Below are 18,880 nucleotides of genomic sequence, written 5' to 3'. Positions count from 1 at the left end.
TGTTATGTTTAATTTGTATAATAGAGTTTTTAGAACTATTTTAAAACTAACAGAATAAAGAGTGCTATCCAAAGACGGTGGTTTTTAAATCGGTCACTTTGTGCATTACACATTTTCACTATCAATGTCATTAAGAGCTCAGCGAATACTTGTAAGCGAAATATCGTTTAAGCGTGGCTTGACAGATAAATACATATCAAGTTGTTGGGTTTAAGAGCAGTGTACTGAAACTTTACGTTTATATTCAGTAGCTACTTCCTTAATGGAATTCAAATTGTGTTAGTTTTCTTGTTTAGTTTGTTTATAGAAGCGGGCATGTGGTTATAATATGGAGTTGTTTATATATCTTGGAATTCTTCTTTGCGATCAAGGTATCGAATTACGTCATTAATTGACAAATGATTTTGATTATTTATGTATATTGCGGAATAGAGGTGTTGTATTAACTTTGTCATGGCTTGCAAGATAACAAGATAAATTGTCATTAACATATTTTAATGGCAATAAGATCCTTATGGCCATCATTTTAAACTATGATCAGTTTGACCATTTCTAAATGTGTATCCTGAATTGAAAAACTAAATTTATATGAAACATTTACCTTCAAATAACAACTTTTTAAACTTGACTTTACCTACCCCCATTTCAGAATAATTGATTGGTTTTACAATATTTTGGTAATAATTTGCTATCGGAGTAAGAAAAATATACTTGCGTTCAGGAACAGTACATTATGGATCACCACATTAACAAGTATAATGAAACTGCACTGAAATACCCGTATGATATAACGATTTTAACATATCGCTTTAACCCCGTAAAAAATAGATGATCGAAGTTTCAAAGCATAATCAACAAGTTATATATTTGTTCATGACAAGTGCTTTGTAAATAATTAGTTTAGACCTTTTGGGAACATTATGCTAAAAATCTCAATGATTTACCGTTTCTATTTAAAATGATAGGAGTTTGAAATTCCCAAAGGGCATGCAAGTAATGAAATCTTCAAAGGAGCTAATGTTTATGTGCACAGATGTATTAAATTACTTTGTAATGAAAACTCAATATAAACGTCTGTAAAAGGTGTTAACTACTAACAACAAAGAAACCAATTTGCATCTGGATGGATTTGAGCCTGTTCCTTAAAACTCTCAAGAGATTTGAAGTCCTGTGATCAACATCATAGGCTGAAGCATTAAAATTAAAGAGTTCCAAGTGAAGGTTTTCATTAGGGTTGTGCCTTAATAGGACCTAGGAAGGTGCATAACATCACATTTTTATATATCTATATATCTATGTTTCAAGTTTCAACAATTTCCTTTACGACGTTTTTGAGTTCTGCTCATTCGCCGTAAGGTATTAGCCATGTAATACAACTCGGGTAACATCGGGTAACATCGACATGTATCTTCACTCGCCAAATCGTGCCGAAACAGATCTTGACGAACATAGAGGTATTCGGCCTGTACCTGATATTTTTTATTGTAGTAACGCAAGAGATTTCCCCGTTATTCATAGGCCTATAATTGGAATTTCTACATCGTAGGTTTTGGGAACTTAAGGATGTTTCTCTCAGGAATGTTTATTTAACTTAATAAACACAAAAATGACATACTGACAATTGACAGGATTAATCTAATAATTTTAGCAGTTAAACATGGATTATTTATTTAGTGAAATCTACGCATAAGAGAAGGTTTTCTGTCGAAATCCGTTTAAAAAGGGCTATGAGTGTAAGTAGATCTTGAGCAATTGTGTACGTTTATGTCATTCAAAGGCGTTTGTGTTTTAATTTATCTTTGGAATACCTATATTCTTATTTACTACATTATTTTTTTCTAAATGTTAAGATTGCAAGTTTTTTACATGTTCTTATGTACATGCTTATATACACTGTAGTTTGATCGTTTTAGTTATGTCATGCGTTTTGGTACGCATAAATATATCAATAAATGATCTACATCGTACATATTTGGAGATAATACCTTAAGCAAATTGCATCCAGTTGAAAGAGTAAATTTTATAAATAAAAACACAGTTTTACCCCTTTTAAAACAAGGTTAAATTTTAAGCATTTTGATAGCTGTAAAATGTATGGTTACATTATATTATATATATTGTCTTTAAAACTGGACAGTAATCTATCATAAGTTGTATTTTTATTTGTTCAATAAACATCATAGAAAGTAGATGAAATGAGTTCACCAGTTGTCTTTATAACTTGATGTAAATAAAAGACGCTACAATGGTCTTAATAAGACTGTATCTAACTACCAACACAAAAAACACTTTTTAAATGTAAATAATATATCTAACAGCAATCCTATGCTAATTAAATGATGCAGAAAGTAACAAATCAATCATAAAGCTGAAAAAGTGAAATTTAAAGTTATTCATGACCGTTTCTACATTGTGTCAATATCGAGTATGACCCACACAACTTGCGGACTAGGTTCATAAGAATGCGGTCCCACTGTTCCCGAAGAGCAGTTGCAAATTACTGAGCGTTGCATGGCTGCTGCAGACACTGACGACGTCATTGGACATGCCACATGTGTTTTATTGGATTGCAGTCAAGTGAAACAGAAGGCGACGGAAGAGTATCTACGCACAAAAACGTGTTGAAAGTACACGGTAAGCCGTGCTGTATGAGGACGTGTGTTGTCCTGCTGAAAAATTGACTCGGGGCGCTGAGGTACCATAAAAACGGCAACTGATTTAACGATTAGGTCAATATATCTCCGTGCAGTAAGGGTCCCTTGGACGAAAAAGAGGTTAGATTTGAGTAAGTGATTGATTGCCGCCCAAACAATCACACCACCTCCACCGAAACGGTATTATTACAATATGCATTTACGTGCGTTGCGTTAATAATGCCGCATGTATAAACGAACTCTCCCGTTAGCATCTGGAGATTAAACTGTGACTAATCACTAAATATCACGAGACGCCATCGACGAGATCGATTGTCGACCGCCCACTGACGCCTAAGTTGACGATGACGCTCGGTAGGAATCATGCCGCGATACGGCCTCCTGCAGCGTATGCCTCGCTCTTGAAGCCGATTTCTCACCGTGTTGCGGTTGATAGTCCTTCTTCTATTGCTTAGTAAACGGTTCGACGTTGACCGAGCTGTAACCAACCGATCGCGGAGATGACTTCTATATATGTTATTGTCCTGGCGCACCTGATCTTGGCCTGTCTGACAAACTCCCTGTTTCATTTACTCGCTGTACTAAGCGTGATCTTGTCAAGCGAGACACATCCAGCGACGGCCGCTTGTGTACGTTCACATTCTAGCATTGCCAAAATCCTAGCACGATCTTCATTACTTGGTCGCAAATATTTGAAAAAAGCACACGTTCTGTCCAAAGTTCGTTTTCGAATTCAATGATCGGCTATACATGTGATACTTCAGTGTTAAAAAGACTGCATGGTACAGTTGCATATGTAGCACGTGAAAAACATGTGCTGACCCACACACACTCCATTGATGTGTACTGCAGCGTAAACTTGTTTCGTCCGCGTACCAGATACAAAAAATAAATACATCTATTGGGAATACTGTGATAATTTTGAGTTTGCGTATATATATTTATATATAAACGTTTTTCTATGTTGAGTTTTTGTATTTAAATAAGTTCATTTAACTATTTTCAAATAAGTTAATAAAACTTCTATACTGCTTTGATCAATCATCATGATATTTATGCTCAAATTTAAGATTAATGTAATTATGATTGGCGTCAATTCGAAACTTGCGTGATAAATATAAGATTGTGGCCTAATTTTATTGAGGTAATTTTATAATTGGTCAATCCGGCACTGTTAACGTTAAGTTACTTTCTTTCAGCAGTAGTGGAACATACATTTTAAAGAGCAGTACAATGTAAGTACCAGCATTGAAAAAATACATGAATAAACCCTTGGATCTTTGATTGTTATAGTTATATCTTCTTCGGTCCGCTGGTGTGCACACATCGCAAAGAGGGCATTTGGATAAATCTATTGTCTTCAGCCGATTAAGGTTCGACGCAAACCGCCTGGGTGGCTCTAAAGAGGACAGACTTTCATTGATCATAAATTGTATCTTTGTAACTAAATCGCGGTTTATACAACAATTTAACTTCAGTGTTTATCTTTGGAATACACTTGGTCAATAATAGTAGAAAATGTAAATTGTGCACAGGGAGACAACTCTAACTCTTTAACACATTGTTGCAGAGTTATCTCATCTTGCCTTTTTGAAATACAGTATGACAAAATGATATCTTTAGAGCTACGGGAAGGAAATTTGGAATATTAATCGATGGCAATATGAACGTATGCACTTTGCAAGAATGATATCAACGGAGCGCATTTTAACAAATTGATCCCCATTTGTTCAATTCCTTTAACAGGACAATTTTAGGTCATTTCTCGGTACATGTTGAATTTATATAATCAAAGATAAAGTTTATCTGCAAACTATAAGAATAAATTCAATACAATGTTAATGTTATTAATAGATAGCAATTAAGTTGTGTACACTACAACCATTTTCACTCTTTGGGAATTTCTTGCAACGTTATCATCCTAATAACTTTAATTTCTTAAACTCATTTTGTCTGAGGCTAAACTAAGAAACTACTTAAACAGTACCAGTGAAACTTTGATATATATTGATTGTAATCATGCGCCGTTGTGCACCGTACAGTATCTCCCGTTGTTCTTTTTTTATCAAAAGCCCTAAAACGAAAATTACAAAATATAATTCATTGAGACATTTTATATCGATACATAATGCAAGCAAATTGTGAACTGCGTCAAAAATATGAGTCTGTCTTACAACTTTTTTGTCCGGTCCATATATTTCCATTTCAAGGTCAAAATCCGTGTTTTTACCTTTGAGATCAAGGTCAGCACCTTCATACTTAAGCATCCTTATGTCTCGACAGTATTGACAACTCATCTGAGAAACGTTTTCTTTAAGTATAATAACTGATAATAATCAGTATTTTGTTTTAAAATACCATCTTAAATAATACCCATTACATGATGGGAAAAAGAACAGCATAAATATATCAGTAAATGATCTACATCGTAATTGTTTCAGGCTCAGCCTATATATGTATAACATATATTTCCTTGGCAGTATATAAACACGCTAGTTTGAAATTCATTAATTTGAACGTATCTTATACGAACAAGTTTCCAACAGTTTTATACGGGTTTTCACCATTATTATTCACGATCATGAGTGTATTAATAAGGTGCTGGTATGTAACACAGTGAAAGAGTCCCCGTGTAGAACAACCACAGGGGCCGCCCTAGGTTTATTGAAACATGATGGTAAATGACAAATTAATATTTTATTGACAATAAAGTTAATGTCGCTGTGTTACCAGGCAAACCAGGATGGAGAATGTAACCAATCACAGCATAAGATTCCATCCAATGGTGTTACAATATGAATTAGGCCTGCCAAGGATTGATTAACCAGAGAAATGAAATAGAAATTGGTTGATCATCCAGGGTGAATTTAAAAGACACACTTAAACCGTTTCCGGTTGGTAATTAGATGTTTGCATAAACAAAGACTATACTATATTATTAATTGAAAACGATCATTTTCAGGGCCACTGTTAAAATTTTAAATAGTATTTCAAAATGATATTACATAAAAAATGGAATCTCACCCGGGAGGAACGATAAACAGATAATATGCAACGGCTGATGAATTATTGAAACAGCATAGAAACAAACTCCAAGAAGCCTTTCTCCCCGTAAATGTGTGGGGTTTAATAATAAAACTTCACTCATTAGCAAGAGTTTACCTATGTTTGCCTTGTTAAACACAAACAACTTCGAAAATACAACAGATTTCTTGATTAAAATTGAAATAATTGCTTTCAAATAATTGTAAATGAAACACCTAAAAAAAGTTATTAAATCCGTGATATTTTCTCATATTTACACCAAACCAGCACAAAAATATAACTCAATTCATTTCAATGAAATGCCATTTTCAAAAAAAATACACAAACATAAAATAAATTAAACAAAATTAGTCTTAAAAAATCTTTAATTTCAAAACTACTTTTTTTCCTGCTTTGTCTATATGGTCAGCGACTCTCTTCTATTTCTATATCGTCAGCTAACTCGTCAACACTTTAGTACGTGCCTGTCAAAATGGCATGCGTTTGTTATTCCCACGTGGGCTATCACGTGGTGTTTTAAGCCGGGAAACTGTGAGCAGGGGATGAGATCATTGTGTCACTTGATGGAATATTGCGCTTTGAGTGAATAGTAATTCTTGATTTCGTCTCGATGTTCATTCATCTCTGGCGCAGGGATACTGCTTTAATATTATTTTTATCTAAGTTCAACAAATTAAATGATTAAAATAGATATTGCGTTATGATCGCTTCTTGCTTTGTCAAATCTAGCTCGGTTATTGGAAACATAACTTGCAATTTCTATAGTCCGCACTATCTCAAACTATATGTTTGGTGGTAAAGGGGCAGACGACACTTGTTAATAGGCATGCTATGTTGTGAGTGTCGAGTTTGTGGTAAACTGAACAGGGTTGAAAACAACCCTGTTCAAAAGTTACCTTATAAAGTTCGAGAATGACAATAAAAGGGTTTGAAAATTTGCTAATACAAATGAAAAGGGAAACACTTTTTAGGCTACAGTAAACTGTTTTACACGGCTGTAACAATATATTTTACCGGGTAAACCAGCCGGTTTGAATGTGCATTGCTTTTACAACTACTGGTGTTTAATTCTTTGACTGCAAATTGATTTATTTTCATAATGTTTCATTTTTCCAAGGTATCAATTTTGGAAGTTTGAGGCGAAACATAGCTTTCTTGGTCAAGCATTGCTCTGCCAGCGTGGAAACTTAACTTCTCCTCATCCTCCTTTTTCTTCTTCTTCTTCTTCTTCTTCTTCTTCTTCTTTTTCTTCAATGATTACAATTTTTCATAATATAATGACAATGTTATAGCAAATGTGACGAAAAATGACAAATGTATCTTAAGCCTCAATTTAAATTTGCCACTCTGGCACACTTGCTCCTCCAATCTGCTATTGTACCTTGATGGTCATCAAGCAAACAGACTAAGTTTATTTATTGTTTTGGATTCAAATCATTTTTTATAATGGATACTTTTGTCCTATGCTCAAGATGTACGGACCAGCCATAGATCATATTTAGATTCAGTGGATTACTATCGTTTAAATATAATTTGCATATTGATTATCAAACTAACATTTGAATTACTTATTAATTACAGTTCTCAGCATAACTTTGTCCGGGAACGGTACAACCGGAGGTTTCACAGTTCAAGAGAACTCAACCCTGCAACTGACGTGTTCTACGTTTACCGATGTTCAGTATGTAACGTATTATAGAAGAAATACGAATTCCATTCCTGAAACAGTAACAGCAGTAGGGTACGGAACACAAGGCTGTGGCACGGACCCAATACCGCCGTCCTACCTTATCTGCTCCTGTGTCAGTAGGAGGGAGTACGCTTGTGTCATCGGAACCGTCACCAGAGCCATGAACGGAGACGTTTGGTTTTGTGTACGTCCTGAAGGAGATATAAATGACGACAGTGGGGATTTAACAATCGTCGTTACAAGTATGTAATATATACATATATAGTGCGTTAAGCATGTTTTATAGTCAACAAGTATGTATTATCTTCGGAAAAAATATGAATGCATGTATTATCGTTTTTATCACATTTATCAAAGGTATTGTTGTCTTTAAAAGTATGTATTATTAGGGTAACAATATGTATTGTTTTCGTAAGAAGTATGTATTATTTTCGTGACAATTGTGTATTATCTTATATCATCATCATCATCATCATCATCATCATCATCATCATCTTCTGCTTTTTCTTTTCTTCTTCTTCTTCTTCTTCTTCTTCTTCTTCTTCTTCTTCTTCTTCTTCTTCTTCTTCTTCTTCTTCTTCTTCTTCTTCTTTTAATTGTTATTATTATTATCATTTTATTTTCCTGGATTTATTTGCATTCCGTTGAATTAATTTAATTTTGATTTATTATCGTTTACTTTTAAGAACCTAACTCCCCCGAATAGGGGAATAAACTGTCCCTGCGTTTGGAATGTTAAAATATCAAGACTTTCATTTATGCTGTGTATAATGTGAATCGCGTATACTCGATTCGGCAGAAATACTAGTTATACCAACTTTGATTCAAAATAGTCCTACCACATGCAAACCTTTCAAAATCTTCTATTGGTTTGCATGTGACAATATCCCAGCAAATACACCATGACCAGTATTGAAATATAGTTAATTTATCAAGTTATTTTACTCTATCTTGCATATAATGCAAATTAACCTTTATTATTCGACTTATAAATTCTGGAAGTCAATATCTCATGAATTTCTTGATGTATTGCATTGAAACTTTATACAAGTGCCCCCATTCACCAAACCCACTGAACTAATTAATTCCGATGAGTACCGTGCATGTTATGCAAATGATGGTCCTTTATTATTCGTCTTAAATTTTCTTGTAAAAAGCCGTGCAATAATCGAGCGCACTGTCTCTGTTACAGCTCTTGTTTATTGCAGCTCAAATGCAAGTTAACTGATCAATTATATCATTTTGTGTGTTCATGATCTACGCAAGCTAATGATTATCTGAAATAAAACTAAACCGGCTTAAATGGAACGGCAAGTACACACCAAAGTAGCATGAATATCTTGTATTTTGTCATAGTCGGTTTTATTCAAATTTCATCAAAAAAAAAAGAAATAGCATATGACATGCAATATGTGATTTAGTTCCTTCGGTTAAACATAAATACCATATCATTTTATAACCATGCATGAACAAGAGCACCAATGACTGTTAAAGAATAGCTCATCCAGGAGAATATATATTTTATCCGGTGGCAGTGTTTTTATTCTTGGCTAACTCAAGGTAGTATGTTTTCGAGTGGCTCATTCAAACCATAATATTTTATCAAGATACTCTTTTGACACAGATATTTTATCGCGTGGCTTATTCAGGGCAGTATAATTAGGTTATTAGGTGGGTCAATCGGTGGAATGCGGTGCATTACATTTAACTGAGTGGATCATTCGATGCACTCTACTTTATCTATTGGTCATTCGGTTCATTATAGTTTTACCGAGAGGGCCATTTGGTGCATTATAAGATACCGAGAGTGCCATTCGGTGCATTTTATTTTACCGAGAGGGCCATTCGGTGCATTAAACAATACCGAGAGGTCCTTCGGTGCATTATTGTTTACCGAGAGGGCTATTCGGTGCATTATAGTATACCGAGAGGGTCATTCGGTGCATTATTCTTTACCAAAAGGCCGTTCAGTGCATTATAATTTACCGAGAGAGCCATTCGATACGTTATAATTTAACGAGATGGCCATTCGGTGTATAATAGTTTACCGAGAGGGACATTCGGTGCTTAATAGTATACCGTGAGGGTCATTCGGTGCATTATAATATTTCGAAAGGGCCATTCGGTGCATAATATTACACCAAGAAGGCCATTCGGTGCATTAAAGTATACCAAGAGGGACATTAGGTGCGTTATATTTTACCGAGATGGCAATTTGGTGCGTTATAGTTTACCGAGAGGGCCATTTGGTACATTATTGTTTATGGAGTGGGTCATTCGGAGCATATTAGTTAACCATGATGGCCATTCGGTGCATAATAGTTTACCGAATGGGCAAATCGGTGCATTGGAATTTACCAAAAGGGACATTCGGTGCATTCTTGTTTACCGAGTTGTCAATTCTGTACAATATTGTTTACCGAGAAGGTCAATATTGTTTACCGAGAAGGTCATTCGATGCTTTATAGTTGATCAAGGGGGACATTCGTTGGATACCGAGATGGCCAATGGGTGCATTTCAGTTTATGGAGTGGACCATTCGGTGCATTATAGTATATAGAGAGGGCCATTTGGTGCATGAATCGTAACCGAGAGGGCAATTTGGTGCATTATTGTTTATGGAGTGGGCCATCAGGTGCACATATGTTAACCGTGAGGGACATTCGGTGCATTATAGTTTATCAAGAGGGCCATTTGGTACATAATTGTTTACCGAGAGGGCCATTGGGTGCATTATAGTTTCCGGGAGGGCCATTCGGTGCTTTATAGTTTATCAAGAGGGCCATTCGGTGCAGTAAAGTTTACCAAGAAGGGACATTCGGTGCATAAGTGTTTACCGTGTTTGCCATTCATTGCGTTATAGTTTACCGTGAGGGCAAGTCGTTGCATCATTTGTTACTAAGAGGACCACTTGCAGCATTATCGTTTACCGTGAAGGCCATTCGGTGCTTTATGGTTAATGAAGAGGTTATGAATTTGGTGGTTCATAGTTTACCGTGTTCGCAATTCGGTATAATTTAGTTCACCAAACTGGCATTCGGTGCATTATGTTTACCGAGAGGGCAATTTGTAGCATTATCGTTTTACCGAGAGGGCCATTCGGGGTTATTGTTTACCAAGAGGGCCATTGGATGCATTAAAGTATCAGAAAGGCCCATTTTGTGCGTTCTAGTTTATCAAAAGGGCCATTCGGTGCATTAAAGTTAACCAAGAGGGACATTCGGTGCATAAGTCTTTACCGAAAGGGCCATTGGGTGCATTATAGTTTATCGAGAGGGCCATTGGGTGGATTATAGTTTGCCAAGAGGGCCATTCGGTGCATTATGGTTTATAAAGAGGGCCATTCGGTGCAGTATAGTTTAACGAGAGGGCCATTCAGTGCTTTAAGGTTTATGGAGAGGACCACTCCGCGCATTATGGTTGAAGGAGTGGGCCTTCTGGTGCAATATAGTTTTTATAAAAGGCCATTCGGTGCCTTATAGTATACCGAGAGAGCCATTCGGTGCATTATAATTTACCGAGATGGCCATTTGGTGCGTTATAGTTTACAGAGAGGGCCATTCGGTGCATTCTAGTTTATCAAGAGGGCCATTCGGTGGATAAAAGTTTACAGAGAGGGCCAATTGGTGCATCTTAGGAGACCGAGAGGCAATTCAGTCCATAAAAATTTGCCGAGCGGGCCATTCGGTGCATTACAGTTGATAGAGAAGGCCATGCGGTGCATATTAGGAAACCGAGATGCCATTTGGTGCATTATAGTTTACCGAATGGGGAATTCGTTGCATTATAGTTTACCACTAGGGGAATTCGGTACGTTAGTGATTGCCGAGAGGGGCATTAGGTGCATTATAGTTTGCCGAAATGGCCATTCGGTGCATTATCATTTATCAAGGGGGCCATTAGGTGCATAAATCGTAAAAGGCCATTCAATCCTAAATAGTTTTCCAATAGGTCCATAAGGTGCATTTTAGTTTACCGAGATTTCCATTCAATGCATTTGTTTTGGCGATAGGGCCATAAGGTGCATTGTAGTTTACCATAAGGGCCATTCGGTGCATTAAAATTTACCGAGAGGGCAATTTGGTTCATCATAGGTTACCAAATGGGCCATTCGGTGCATTATTGTTTACCGAGAGGGAACTTATTATTGGGAAGGCCAATCCGTGGTTTTACCGAGTGGGCACTTTGGTGAATCATAAGTTGCCAAGAGAGCCAATTAGTGCATTATTTTTTTCCGCGAGGGCCATTCGGTGCTTTATGGTTTATGGGGAGGGCCATTCCGTGCATTATTATTTAAAAAGAGGGCCATTCAGTGCATTGTAATTTACATTCGGTGTTTTAAAGTTCATGGAGAGGGCCATTCGGTGCATTATGGTTTATGGAGTGGGCCATTTGGTGCAAAATATAATACTGAGAGGACCATTAGGTGCTTTATAGTTCACCGTTATGGCAATTCGGTGCAATATAGTTATTCGAGAGGGCCATTCGGTGTACTACTGTTTACTGAGAGGACCAATGGGTGCATTTAAGTTTATCAAGAGAGCCATTCGTTGGATAATTGTTTACTAAGCGTGCCAATCAGTGTATCGTATTTTATGGAGTGGATCATTCGGTGCATTATGATATAATGAGATGGTGCATAAATTGTAATAGAAAAGGCCTTTCTGTGCATAAAGGTTTACCAAGAGGACCATTAGGTGCATAATAGTTAATGGAGAAGATTAGGAGCATTATAGTTTACCGAGTGGGCCATTCGGTGCATTAAAGTTTACCGTGTGTGCCATTCGGTTCATTATAGTTAACCGATAGGACCATTTAATGCAATAAAGTTTACCGTGTGTGCCTTTCGGTGAATAATAGTTTACCGATAGGCCCATTCGTTGCATTATAGTTTACCGAGTGGGCCATTCGGTGCATTATAGTTTACCGAGAGGGCCATTCGGTGAATTATAGTTTACCGATATGCCCATTTGTTGCATTATAATTTTACCGAGTGGGCCATACGGGGCATCATATTTTAGAGGGCTATTTTGTACATTTTAGTTTAAAGAAATGGCCATTCGGTGCATTATGGTTTACCAAGATGGCCATTCGGTGCATTATAATTGTTGGAGAGCGCCATTCGGTGCATTTCAGTTTACAGAGAGGGCAATTCGGTGAATTATAGTTTTACGAGTGGGCCAATCGGTGCATTATAGTCTACCGCTATGGCCATTCGGTGCATTATGGCATACCAAATAGGCCATTCGGTGCTTCATAATTTATCGAGAGGGAAATTCGTAGTATACCGAGAGAGCCATTCGGTGCACTGTAGTTTTACCAAGAGGGCCATCCGTTGCATTATAGTATACCGAGTGGGCCATTCGGTGCATTATAGTATACCGAGAGGGCCATTCGTTGCATTATAGTATACCGAGAGTCGCAAGACGCGCAATCCTTTTTTGAAACATGCATATATGTGCATCAATACTTCTGCTTAGTACCGTTTTTCAAGCCTGTGAATTTAATCTTGGTGGGTAATAGAAAGCCGTTAATATAAACATGATTGTGCTCAATGGTAAACGGAACATTTAGGGCATAAATATTTCAAGGTAACAAACTAGCATGTCTAGCTATAAAATACAACTCGGGAGCTTATGAAATTGAATGCACGGCAAGTAAGGGTCAAGCTGTAAATATATCTTTTAAATTTTCATTAAAAACAATTAATTTCAGTTATGTTATACAAATGAAAAAACAACAACACCACATACTATTGCTGAATCTGTTTTTGCAATCAGAATGTTATCCTAATACTTGTTCTCAGATGTTGAAGGTGTACGACTTATTGTTTTTCAACTATAACAGCGTTAAGGGAACTTTTCTAACGTTTGAACATTTATTATGTCCCCCTTCCGCCTAAACGAACCGTCATAGACTCTGAAGCGACTGTTCATATGGAAAAATGAACCCATAACGATGCGTTGTTTCATAACACAAACATGTACCTTAATAGCATAAAGTGGATATTTAAAAGTTAATCGACTTATTGGAAAACGACCCCTGGTTGTTCTGTACACTGATATTTAGATCGCTTCACTTGAGTATTGGTTCAGTTTTAACTTAGTACTTAGACTTGAAACAAACATTTAACTTAAGTCTTTTCGATAACTGAAAGCTTGATGAAGTACTTACATGGCCTCAATTTTCTTCAAGTTAAGTGTAATGTCTTTGTTTACAGTCGGTATAACCGCGGTGTCTATGGTATTTCCGGCGGGTAGCTCCGTGACCATCATCGAAAACACCACCATACAGTTCCGGTGTAAGACGTCTGCCGGAAATCCCCAGGCCACCGTGGAGTGGTACAAGGATAACGATACACCAGACAGGGCGGATGACACGAAAATTGTTACCGGAATAGAGACAAGCACTAACGCAAGTGATTCCCTGATTGTGACTATCGGTAAACTGAGATTGACTGTGAAGAGAAACGATCAGGGCGTGTACTGCAGGGCAAACAACGGCGGGGTTTGGCTATACTCCTCCAGCGTTGTCTTAAATGTTCAGTGTAAGTATGAATTGTTGAACATCTAGTCACTTATGTTGTATAGAAAAGACAGGGCTTGTATTGATAGGCAAACAACGGCGGATATTGGCTATACTCCTCAAAGTTGTCTTAGATATTTAGTGTAAATAAGTATTGTTGTACTTGTAGGACTCATCATTGTTATATAATACAAAACAGGTCGTACAATATTTTTTTTTACATATTGTCACCTTTGTTGTATACTTGCCAATTATAGTCGGTTCACACAAGACTTGTATTACAGGGCTCACGAAAGTGAATATTTGGCTGCATTCCCATAGTTGTCTTAGATGTCTTCAAGATAAGTTAATGTTTGATTGTCTGTCACCTTTGTTGTACTTTTGCCTACTAGAGGCGACATACACAGGTCGAGTATTACAGAGCAAACAAACAACGACGGTGCCTGGCTATATTCCTAGAATTGTGTCCTAGACATTCAGGGTGGGTATGTGTCTGCATTGTTGTACGTGCAGTCACTTTGGTTGTATACGTGCCAATTTTATTTGTTGAAAATCAGGTAACACCCCATTAATTCGGATGAAAAATAGTGTTTCCTGTTATACTCCCATGTTAAAATGATATACGCATGTTTCTCTTTGAACTATGGTTTTTAACCACGTATCCGTCGTTCCGAACATGACGAAAACATCCCATTAATCATTTAAGAGAGGCAACAATTTTATGAATACGTAAAAACTATAATGCAATGATTAATACGCCTCAGTATTTTCCCTATTGGATGTAAAACGGGAATCAGTAATAATAATAAAATAATACTACTAATGATACTACTGCTACTACTACTACTACTACTACTACTACTACTACTACTACTACTACTACTACTACTACTACTACTAATAATAATAATAATAATAAAAATAATAATAATAACAATAATACTAATAACAATAATACTAATAATATGTATAATATGTATCCGAGGTTATCGCTGTTGTACAAACATCATGTTGACATTCACCATTTTTCTGAATATTCATATCTACTGTAAAATACTTCAGCTCTATTTACAGATGAACCGTCCACTCTGAAAGTATCCTACAAGAGTGCCGAGGTAATCTCCCCTGTACGGGTAATATCCGGGCGTTCCATGACGCTCACATGCAGCAGCACGGGAAACCCTAGCCCCACTTACACCTGGACATACCCTGGTGGAGGCCCACATAGTGGCCCCACGCTCACACTGGCCAGTGTGCAGACAACACACACCGGAGGTGTAACGTGTACAGCAAAGAACACGTTGTTACCTTCTGGAGGGACAGCTATTGATAAGACACAACAAACAAACATCACTCTTCAAGTTCTATGTAAGTGAGACCTAGTCCAACAACACAGTGTATTATTAGATAGGATACATACGAAATCCCATGTATAGAATTATGACAGAACTATATAGAAATAGTTCCTTTATACTTTATTTTGTTTTCAAACAGTTATATTACATCGGAAAATTGGCAAGATTGTTCTCATCTCTTAAAGCAAAAACATACTCTTTTTAAAATGGAATGATCTATCTTAAAGGCAAACATCGGCTTCAACCACATATTTATTTCAATTTAAGTCATGTTACTTAATTATGTACTGTATTTGAATTTGAAAGAAATATCTTATAAAGATATTTTTTTACTGTTTTGATTACAGATATGTTTTAAGATTTGGTTTAACTAAATGTGAAAAAGTAGGACAATAAAGATAATCGTACCAGGGGATACTACGGGCTCAAAACGCGGTGATAGGAGAATGTCAGGAACAAGGCAAAGTAAATAAAATATACAGTAAAACATCATATTCATTATATTTTCTTCAATTAATAAATTTACTTAAATACATGATACAATTTAAACAAATATCATAACTTAGGTATGTGATCCAGCAACATTGATTCCATGCATCAACTTGTATAACTTTTGAAACAGAATAAACTTTTTGGCCTGTCCCTTATATCATATTGTTCTAAAGGTAATGCCGGATAACCGAGTGATGTGATGAACACTCACAACGGCCCAGTCCGGCTCTGCCATGTGTTAACCTCTTAAATCATTCAAATGTTTTCTTCCTTTGGAAGTTAACTCTACTTTTTAAGTTGACCCCCAGTTATATTTTTACTATCTTGTACCATGACGACTTCGTTACGACGTTAGAGTGAACTTACCATCAAGTTAGATGTAAATTATAAAATATAGATTATAAAGTAAGTTGGAAATAAGCAAATACTACTATGTTGGGATCTTGTTAAGTTTCCCTTTAATTCTCGTCTTTGAAAATAACTCTGTTAATGTAAGTTTACACATTTCCCATGTCCTACCAAATGTATTTATGAAACACTGACAATATTCCTTTTGAATGATCAAAATGTTACAGCTATTATTGATTTCGACCTATTATGGTAATTGTTTCAAAAATCTTATAAATATATGTATAATGTGAACTAGCTAAGAGCACAGACCGCATTATCGGTTGAACCATTTTGGCCTTACCGCCGAAGTGATCTTACTTCTGTTTCATCCGTAGATCCTCCAAGTAAACCATCATGCACCATCAGTAGAACTTCTATCTCGTCAACTGCTGTACTAGTCGAGGGCGCAGACAGCACTATCAGCTGCATAAGTTTCGCCAATCCGCCCCTGATTACGTACACCTGGTCAACTCCTGGACGTGGACAAGTTTCCGGAGCCAATTTGACCCTGACCAATGCCCAGCACACCGCCGACCAAGGCCAGTATACCCTGACAGTCACAAACACAATGGATCCCACTGGAGGAAGCATGGAGCCGGGAACTACCAACACATCATTTTCGGTGAATATACAATGTGAGTTAATTCATATATTTAGATATATATGTGTTGTAAGTTTCCACCAGTATCGCAAACATTTACCTATAAAGTATCTGTTAGATGAGCTATAGTTAACGCAGGCTTGGGCGCATGTGAGTTTGGTTTGTGGTCACCAAGCCGGAGTTGTCTCTGAGTTCTCCGGTTTCCTCCACAACATAAAACCATACTCTCGCGTAAAATTGTGCAAACGAGAGTGATTAATATAATGTCGTAATAACTTGTTTCACAGTTGTTGTAAAATAAATGTGTTTAAACTAAGTAACTAGTGTATGGAGGTAACGAGTAAACTCAAGACATTTACCATTACAGTGGCTTAAAGTGACACTCTTATTCAAAACCAATACATACACATGTATAACTGAAAACATAATTTTCGAGTGATTAACCTTTAACTACCTACTAAATAATGCATTTATGGAAACTATTAATTACTGATAGCAAATTTGTAACTGTGTATTTTATAGCAGAAAGCGCAAAAATATTAAAGGATTGGTGAATGCTAAATTTTTAACTGTGGTTTACTATAGCCTCAAAAGGTTGAAATACCGTGTTTTATGCTCATTTCTTTCAAATTAAACTCGGTATCATTCATAAGAACTATTGTTTTCGTCACATATTCATCCTTTTCGGCAAATTTAAACAATTGTACTAATTATGGTTAATCTTATTTGGGAGTAAGAGTGCATCTTTAATGACGAGCGTTTCATCTCTAGAAAATACTTGAATTTAATATATATTCTTCGTATTTACTACTCTGGAACAGTAAATAAAATGCATCACCAGACTAAGACCTAACTATGAGTATATAAAACAATATCTAAAAAGAATATCATATACAGGTTAAACTCATATCATTAATAGTTCAGAATAGAGCATGTGGGTGAGCGAAGGCGTTGATAATTGCCCCAGTATTGAGATATTTGCCCGAGGGCTTCATCCCGAATTTATATGTCTCACAAGCGGGGGACTTTGTAATGTTGACTGCGTTTAAAAGAATATGTCAGAGCATAATTTATTTTGGTAAGGCCCGACAATGTTCAGTATTATTGCTTTTATACAAATCTTACATACTTTTATAATGCTTAGTATACTATAACAATTTGTTAAAAGAGGATTTTTGGACCGGAGCAATATGCATTAATGTGCTCATACCGTCTATAATTGTGCTTATGCATCATTTATTTGTACACCCCCCCCCAAGTCCGGGGGTATACCGGGGGTAGCGGGGGAAATGTGCCTTGTTTTAACCTTTCAATAGGCCCCGCGATTCTGAGTGAGTGCGGTGTTCATTAATCCTCGCCAAAAACAGCGGGGAATGGGCCTTACCTAGAATTTCCCAGGGGTGCTTGGGCATTTGGCGGGGATTTTACCAGCAGTGTGTCCCCTCAGGGCGGTTAGTTTACCCGGGATTTGCTGGGAAGTCAAAGTCCCCGCTATTCCCTGGACCTTGGGGGAGGCGTGGTTAAGATTAACTGGTGCATTAGGTGCGGAATAATTTCACGCATGTTGTTTCAAGTAAAGTAAAGATCATTGAAAACTATTTATGAAGCATTTGATTAAATACAATAAATAGCTAATTCAGGTACTTTATTTTTAATATCAAAACTGCATTGGACTTTGTGTGCGCCTATTTCAATTCATTCCGTAGCTGCCATGTTGGGATATGAGGTTTATATTTTTTATAACTTTTAAAAACTTTGGAAACCACATGGCATGGAAAAGCATTAGCTTGGAGATATTTGTTTCCTAAAACAAACGTTTTAATTGACATAACAACTACAACCTACAATGCACGAGTTGTGAATTTGCACACTCATTGTAATTTGTAATAAATAGCGTCGTTGTGCACATGAGCAGCTCACATCCACACAACTCCTACAAAGATTAAACTGATCTGTTAAGTGCTTCGTTAAATAAACGTCCAGTGATTCATTCAGAGTATGCGTTTTTTTCATTGTGATTACGATTCGTTACTTGAAACTTGAAACTTGTTTATTTGCTTAAACGCCTATTTCTACATATGAATACATATTCAATGGCGTTGTACAATAATGAATGATAAGATAATAA

The 18,880-nt window shown here is 36.5% G+C and overlaps 1 protein-coding gene across 1 annotated transcript in view; it reads left to right on the top strand.

Moving 5' to 3' along the window:
- Nucleotides 1-203: 203 nt before the first annotated feature.
- LOC128234528 (hemicentin-1-like) overlaps nt 204-18,880 on the top strand; it is a 60,971-nt gene continuing 42,294 nt past the window's right edge. The window contains exons 1-5 of the mRNA XM_052948791.1: nt 204-371; nt 7,281-7,631; nt 13,610-13,936; nt 14,989-15,282; nt 16,487-16,786. Of these exons, the coding sequence (XP_052804751.1) occupies nt 329-371; nt 7,281-7,631; nt 13,610-13,936; nt 14,989-15,282; nt 16,487-16,786 (1,315 nt within the window). The 5' untranslated portion in view covers nt 204-328. The remainder of the gene's footprint in view (nt 372-7,280; nt 7,632-13,609; nt 13,937-14,988; nt 15,283-16,486; nt 16,787-18,880) is intronic.

Source organism: Mya arenaria, chromosome 5 (assembly GCF_026914265.1).
Source record: "Mya arenaria isolate MELC-2E11 chromosome 5, ASM2691426v1".
Taxonomy (NCBI): domain Eukaryota; kingdom Metazoa; phylum Mollusca; class Bivalvia; order Myida; family Myidae; genus Mya; species Mya arenaria.
This window is presented reverse-complemented; position numbering and strand designations above follow the sequence as displayed.